The sequence below is a fragment of the Myotis daubentonii genome, chromosome 20, assembly GCF_963259705.1.
Source record: "Myotis daubentonii chromosome 20, mMyoDau2.1, whole genome shotgun sequence".
In the NCBI taxonomy this organism is placed as follows: Eukaryota; Metazoa; Chordata; class Mammalia; order Chiroptera; family Vespertilionidae; genus Myotis; species Myotis daubentonii.
The window spans coordinates 5,575,145-5,582,668 of record NC_081859.1 but is presented as its reverse complement, the minus strand read 5'-3'; the positions used below and the strand labels follow the sequence as shown (position 1 = coordinate 5,582,668).

The following is a 7,524-nucleotide window of genomic DNA, read 5'->3' as shown; positions in this document are numbered from 1 at the left end:
AAAAAATGCGGAGACAAAGAAACAGGACGCAAATGTCAGAATTGGAGGATATAGAGCTTAAAACCACACTTTTAAGGTCTTTCAATAATTTTCTAGAAACTGCCGATAAACTTAATGAGATCTACAAGAAATCTAATGAGACCCTCGATGTTGTGATAAAGAACCAACTAGAAATTAAGCACACACTGACTGAAATAAAGAATATTATACAGATACCCAACAGCAGACCAGAGGAGCGCAAGAATCAAGTCAAAGATTTGAAATGCGAAGAAGCAAAAAACACCCAACCGGAAAAGCAAAATGAAAAAAGATTCCGAAAATACGAAGATAGTGTAAGGAGCCTCTGGGACAGCTTCAAGCGTACCAACATCAGAATTATAGGGGTGCCAGAAGATGAGAGAGAGCAAGATATTGAAAACCTATTTGAAGAAATAATGACAGAAAACTTCCCCCACCTGGTGAAAGAAATAGACTTACAGGTCCAGGAAGCGCAGAGAACCCCAAACAAAAGGAATCCAAAGAGGACCACACCAAGACACATCATAATTAAAATGCCAAGAGCAAAAGATAAAGAGAGAATCTTAAAAACAGCAAGAGAAAGTAACTCAGTTACCTACAAGGGAATACCCATACGACTCTCAGCTGATTTCTCAACAGAAACTTTGCAGGCCAGAAGGGAGTGGCAAGAAATATTCAAAGTGATGAATACCAAGAACCTACAACCAAGATTACTTTATCCAGCAAAGCTATCATTCAGAATTGAAGGTCAGATAAAGAGCTTCACAGATAAGGAAAAGCTAAAGGAGTTCATCACTACCAAACCAGTATTATATGAAATGCTGAAAGGTATCCTTTAAGAAGAGGAAGAAGAAGAAAAAGGTAAAGATACAAATTATGAACAACAAACATGCATCTGAATCTAAGAATCAAGTGAATAAATAATCTGGTGATCATAATAGAATCAGAGACATAGAAAGGGAATGGACTGACTATTCTTGGGGGGGAAAGGGGTGTGGGAGATGTGGGAAGAGACTGGACAAAAATCGTGCACCTACGGATGAGGACAGTGGGTGGGGAGTGAGGGCGGAGGGTGGGGTGGGAACTGGGAGGAGGGGAGTTATGGGGGGGAAAAAGAGGAACAAATGTAATAATCTGAACAATAAAGATTTAATTTAAAAAAAAAGATAATATCACCTTCCTTTTAGAATAAAGATTAAATGAAATAATCCATTTAAAGTGTTTAGCACTGGGGGGGTGGGGAGGACAGGAGCAGGCTGGAAGAGTTACAGGGTGGGGGAAAGGGAGGATTTATGTAACACTTTCAACAATAAAGATTTAAAAAAAAAAAAAAGAAAAGAAAAAAAAGAAACATCAATGATGAGAGAGAATCATGGATCGGCTGCCTCCTGCACGCCCCCTACTGGGAATCGAGCCCACACCACGGGCATGTGCCCTGACCCGAATCGAACAGTGACCTCCTGGTTCAAAGGTCAATGCTCCACCACTGAGCCACACCAGCCAGGCAACTCTTTTTTTTTAATTAAATTTCTTGGGGGTAACTGGTTAATAACATTACATAAATTTCCGTTATACAACGTCAAACTACAATATCTGTATACTCCATTGTGTGCTTGCCACGCAAAGGCCAGATTGCTGCTGCCATGACAATCCTAACACAGGGACAAGAACACTGTCATCTCCTTATCTTCCCGTGACAGATGGTAGTGAAGGATTGTGAAGGACCGGGACTGTATCTTAACTATTTTTGTACTCCTAGCTTCTAGCACAGTGTCCGACAGGGAGTTGGTGCTCAATAAACATTTGCGGAAGGAGTGTTTATTGTCACTCGCCTCCGTGGAAACTTTATTTTCAGGAACTTTAGAATTTTTACTTTGGGGGTGGAGATAAAGTCCTGCCTGGCTTAATACGGCAGATTTCAGCCTTTTGCTTCCGGCCTGCGAAGGCTCTGAAGTTCATATTCCAAGTGGAGTGAGAGCAACCAGGAAGCAAGAGGGAACACCTGGGCACCAATAAGACTTATCGTTTGAAAGGAAACAATGGTCCCTTTAAGACCACAGAGTCTTCTGAAGTCTTATGTATATTTAAATCTAATCTCAAATTATAAAGGGGATTTATTGTGAGGGCGGAGTTCAGCCCAGGAGGGTGATCTTTAGTCCTGGAGGTTGTTTGCACAACATTATTAGGCAAACAAGTGTTCTTACTTTTAATATAGTCAAACTCACCAGTCTCTCCTTTTCCGATACATGTTGTTCGTGTCTTATTTACGATGTCTTTTGCAACTCCAAGGTCTAAAAGAGTCACCTGTGTTTTTAAAAATATATATTTTTATTGGTTTCAGAGAGGAAGGGAGAGGAAGAGAGAGGGAGAAACATCAATGAGGCCAACAAAGTGAGCGTTTTGAGAGGGGCGGAGCCGGATTAAAGACGCTGCGTCACATCCTGGAGACTTAGAGCCTTAGGCAGCAGTGCGGGTCGATTGGGACCTCAGCGGTGTGGAAACTTGTGGTGCCGACAGGCTATGGCCTAGCCCTAGCCTCTGTAAGGAAGGTGCAATGTCGGGAGTCAGTCCATCCTTGCTGCTTGACACAGTCGCTGCAGGGAAGAAACATCTGCACAGCTTTTGTTTCAAGAGACCTGGCGTCTATGGCATACTGTTCTTAATATGTTTGCTCCCCTTCTTGGCGCTATGTGTTTTAGACAAGGTCACCTCTCCGAGAAAGGTTGTTTCCCCAGGTGGGGATTTTTCCCTGAAGTTAGCTACAAACAATTACGGTTAAGCTACATAATCTTTTACTCCCTGGAATGGAGATAAGAAACGCCCTACCCTTTGGAATAGAGATTGATAGGATTAAAATCAACTGGTATAAATACAGATGTAACAAGACCATGAAACACAGAACTTGGCTGGAGATCCTGGCTGGAGAACCTGGCTAGGCTGCTGATCAACTGAACGCTGTTGCTGAGTCCTTCCTTCCTTCGCCGACTCCGTGCACACCTTTGGGAACCCCTGGACCTGCTGGGGTTGGACCCCAACAGTGCAAGAGGTTGGCAGCTTCGGTTGAAGCACATCGAGCCCAGCGGCGGTGGCAGCAGCATCTAGGAGTCATGAGCGACAGCGGTGAGCAGAACTACGGTGAGCGGGAATCCCGTTCTGTTTCCAGAAGTGGAAGTGCTCATGGATCTGGGACATCTGCGAGGCATACCCCTGCAAGGTCTCGCTCCGAGGAAGATTCCAGGCGTTCCAGATCAAAGTCCAGGTCCAGATCCAAACCTAGGTCTGGATCCAGGAGAAGTTCTCGAAGGCGTTATTCTACAAGATCACGATCTCGGTCTCGCTGCCATAGACGATCCCGTAGCAGGTCTGGCAGTCGAGACTACCGGAGGCGTCCTAGCCACGGTCATTCTCCCATGTCTACTCGCAGACGTCATGTGGGGAACCGGGCCAATCCTGATCCCAACTGTTGTCTTGGAGCATTTGGATTGAGCTTCTACACGACAGAAAGAGATCTCAGAGAAGTATTCTCTAAATATGGCCCCATTGCTGATGTGACTGTTGTCTACGACCAGCAATCTAGACGTTCAAGAGGGTTTGCCTTTGTGTATTTTGAGAATGTAGATGATGCCAAGGAAGCAAGAGAGCACGCCAATGGAATGGAGATCGATGGACGTAGAATCAGAGTTGATTTCTCTATAACAAAAAGACCACATTCCCCAACACCAGGAATTTATATGGGGAGACCCACCTATGGCAGCTCGCGCCGTCATGATTACTACGACAGAGGATACGATCGAGGCTATGATGATCGGGACTACTACAGCAGATCAGACAGAGGTGGTGGTGGTGGAGGATGGAGGGCTGCTCAAGACAGGGAGCAGATTTACAGAAGGTGGTCACCTTCTCCTTACTATAATCGTGGAGAATATAGATCTCGTCCCAGATCGCGATCATACTCACCTCGTTGCTATTAAAGCACAAAGTGGAAGGCTTTCTGAAATCTACCTTAGAGTTTGGATATTGTTTGTGGAGAATATTTTTTATTGTCTCCTGTTTAAAAAGTGAACAGTGCCTAGTGAAGTTAGGTGACTTTATTGTACAAAACTTCATTGAAAGGGTTTTTTCCTACTGAATCCAGGGTATTCTGAAGATCAAAGCCTGTGTGTAAAATGCTACCAAATGGCAAAAAGCAACAATAAAGTTTGATTTTAAAAAATATATATATTTTTATTGATTTTTTACAGAGAGGAAGGGAGAGGGATAGAGAGTTAGAAACATCAATGAGAGAGAAACATCCATCAGCTGCCTCCTGCACACACTCCCTACTGGGGATGTGCCCGCAACCAAGGTACATGCCCTTGACTGGAATTGAACCTGGGACCTTTCAGTCCGCAGGCTGATGCTCTAACCACTGAGCCAAACCGGTTAGGGCTAAAGTTTGATTTTTACTTTTCTTTCTAACATCAGTGCCTAGCAGAATTGTTCAGACTAGGTTGTCAATAGTAAATTTGAAGACAAAAATGTCCATTTTCCTTTAGTCCATGGAACCTACCATACTTAATATACCTGCAACTAAATATTAAAAATGATGCTCTGTAACTCAGTACTTCTGGTATTAGAACTAATGATCCTTCAATGCAGCAAATGCTTAATGCTTATACGAATGTGGATTTGTCAGCCTTTATGTAATCTGTATTATATAGCAGGGAAAGAGTGGCACAATGTGTGGCTTAAAAAGGCTACTTCTCAATGATGGCATTTCAACTGGTTATCAGCAAATGACAATACATTCCACCACAAATGTGCTCTTGTTCTAGCTTTTAGACCAGGGGTCCTCAAACTTTTTAAACAGGGGGCCAGTTCACTGTCCCTCAGACCGTTGGAGGGCCGGACTATAGTTTAAAAAAAAAAAAAACTATGAACAAATTCCTCTGCACACTGCACATATCTTATTTTGAAGTAAAAAAACAAAACGGGAACAAATACAATATTTGTATTTGCATGTGGTCCACGGGCCGTAGTTTGAGGATCCCTGTTTTAGACTATATGAAAGAAACTGGGTGCTTCAGAATTTGGAGAAAAAAACACGACTGTGCTGTGTATGAACTGAAGACTGCCTGTTCATTTTTTAAATATTATTTCAGACCCTTTGCATACCAGAGGAGGCCCAATTTCACTCAAATGTCTTGAGAACTGTGTTAAATAAATGCAAATGAAGAGTAAAAAAAGAAAAGAAAAGAAACATCAATGAGGAGAGAGAATCACGGATCGGCTGCCTCCTGCATGTCCCCTACTGGGGATGGAGCCCGCAACCCAGGCCCGTGCCCTTGACCGGCACCGAACCCGGGACCCTTCAGTCCGCAGGCCAACGCTCTATCCACTGAGCCAAACCAGCCAGGGCGAGTCATCTGCATTTTTTATGTTTTGTTTTGATACTTAAGTTCTTGATCCATGTGGTGCTGATTTTTATTCAGAGTCTGAGTTTGGGATTCAGTTTCCTCCTTTTTCATAGGCATAGTCATTTTTTCCCCAGTTCATTTATTGAATAGCCTCTCCTTTCCCCACAAGTCTGAAATTCCACCGCTGCCATACAGCAAGATTTCCCAGCATCCCGTCCGATTCCAATGGTCAGTTTGTCCCTGGGCAAGTACTGCACTGTGTTAATCACTGTTGCTTTATAGTAGGTTTTGCTCCTTGGAGAGCTTCTTTTACAACCACCCTGTCTCCTATTCACAGTAACAAAAACCCCAAGCGATGCCCTAACCGGCTTGGCTCAGTGGATAGAGCGTCAGCCTGCGGACTGAAGGGTCCCAGGTTCGATTCCGGCCAAGGGCACATGCCTGGGTTGCAGGCTCCATCCCCAGCAGGGGGTGTGCAGGAGGCAGCCAATCAATGATCCTCTCTCATCATTGATGTTTCTATCTCTCTTTCTCCCTTCCTCTCTGAAATCAATAAAGAAATATATTTAAAAAAAAAACAAACAAACCCCGCCCCCCCCAAGCAACCGAAATGCCCATCAAGAGAAGAGAGGACGGATAAGCTGTGCTTTTATTCCCACAACAGAATCTGATTCGGCAGTTCCAACATGAACTACAGCTACACGCAACGATCCGATTGAATTGCGGCAACATATTCCATTTTTAAAATAAATTCCAAAAGATTACATACATCATGATACCCCTTTTCCCAAGTTAACCATGACTCGACTAGCCCAGCTGGCGTGGCTCAGTGGTTGAGCGTTGACCTAGGAACCAGGAGGTCACGGTTCGATTCCCGGTCAGGGCACAGGCCCGGGTTTCGGGCTCGATCCTCAGTGTGGGGTGTGCAAGAGGCAGCCGATCCATGATTCTCTCTCATCACTGATGTTTCTATCTCTCTCTCCCTCTCCCTCCCTCTCTTGCTAAAATATCAATAAAAACATTTTAAAATGAAACAAACAAACAAACAGAAACCACAGCACTGACCACATACCAGTAGAATGAGATGATCACCAGACCCTGAGAGGTGCTCTATGGAGGAAGTGACATTGAAGGTGAAACCTGGGGGATCAGGAGGCACAGGCAATATCTGTGTCTGTGGGGGCTGGACAAGGAGGATTCCAGGGAGCAGAATGACAGAACCAGAGAAGCAAGAAGGGGCAGGATCCGCCCTGGCCAGGGCAGGTCAATGAGTTGGGCATCGTCCCAGGCACTGTAAGGTTTCCAGTCCCACACTCCGGTCAGGGCACATGCCTGCGTGTCAGGCTTGATCCCTGTAGGGGGCGTGCAAGAGGCAGCCTACATCAATGTTTCTCTCTCTCTCCTTCTCCCTTTCTCTCTCTCAAAACCCATGTAAAAATCTTAGAAGACAAAAAGAAGGGGTGAGGATGTGTTTGGGGACTCTTGAGTGTTTTCAGCGCTGACCACATACCAGTAGAATGAGATGATCACCTTTGAGGCTCACAACGTAAACACTACTATTACTCATATTTTTTCCCCCCTGTGGAAACCTGGGGCCCAAAGAGATTAAGTCGTTTCCCCAAGTCCCAACAGCTAGTTCACGCAGAGCCAGTCGGTCTGGATCGCCAGGCCTAACCACTAGACTGTCCTTCCCCGAGTGTTTCAATAAGCGGGTGACTCGTCGCCACACACAATGGCGAAGGACGTCACTAGACACGCCGTGGCAGCTGGATTGGTAGAAGGCAGAAAGATAAATAGGAAGATGTCACCCCCGTGTAATACATAAACACAGAGCAGGTGCTATGAATAGTCTTGGTCCTGTGCCTTCCTCCCAAACGGCTCCAGGGCCTCTGGCTCGCCGGCCTCACCATTTTCTTCTGCTCCCAGCCCGGGGAAGGGCACTGAAGACATGTGTCCTTGCTTTGCGAGGTCCCCGGCCCCCAGCTCCCTGAGCGAATGTGGGTCAGGTGTTTCCCGAGCTGGCGGGCTCCCCCGAGGCCAGGCGGGGTCCTGAGCACACTCCCAGATTTCTTTCCTGTGGGGCGGCAGCCAAGCCTTTGTGTCCCTGACC

General features: G+C 45.4%; 1 protein-coding gene and 1 long non-coding RNA gene across 3 annotated transcripts; both read left to right on the top strand.

The window, feature by feature from the left end:
• The first annotated feature begins 2,923 nt into the window (after window positions 1–2,923).
• Window positions 2,924–4,127, top strand: LOC132222601 (transformer-2 protein homolog beta-like). Its single transcript, XM_059677771.1, has one exon. The coding sequence runs from the start codon at window positions 3,126–3,128 to the stop codon at window positions 3,987–3,989; it is 864 nt and encodes a 287-aa protein (XP_059533754.1). The 5' UTR covers window positions 2,924–3,125; the 3' UTR covers window positions 3,990–4,127.
• Window positions 4,128–4,453: 326 nt separating this feature from the next.
• LOC132222682 (uncharacterized) lies at window positions 4,454–5,257 on the top strand. 2 transcript variants are annotated; one of them, XR_009450271.1, is made up of 2 exons: window positions 4,454–4,825; window positions 5,043–5,257. It is a non-coding gene; the product is annotated as an uncharacterized LOC132222682 (long non-coding RNA). The 2 variants fall into 2 exon arrangements; XR_009450272.1 differs by having other exon boundaries at window positions 5,037–5,257.
• The last annotated feature ends 2,267 nt before the right edge of the window (window positions 5,258–7,524 follow it).

Coding starts and splice junctions, on each gene's coding strand:
- LOC132222601 (XM_059677771.1), top strand. CDS start 3,126: ATGAGCGACAGCGGTGAGCAGAACTACGGTGAGCGGGAATCCCGTTCT.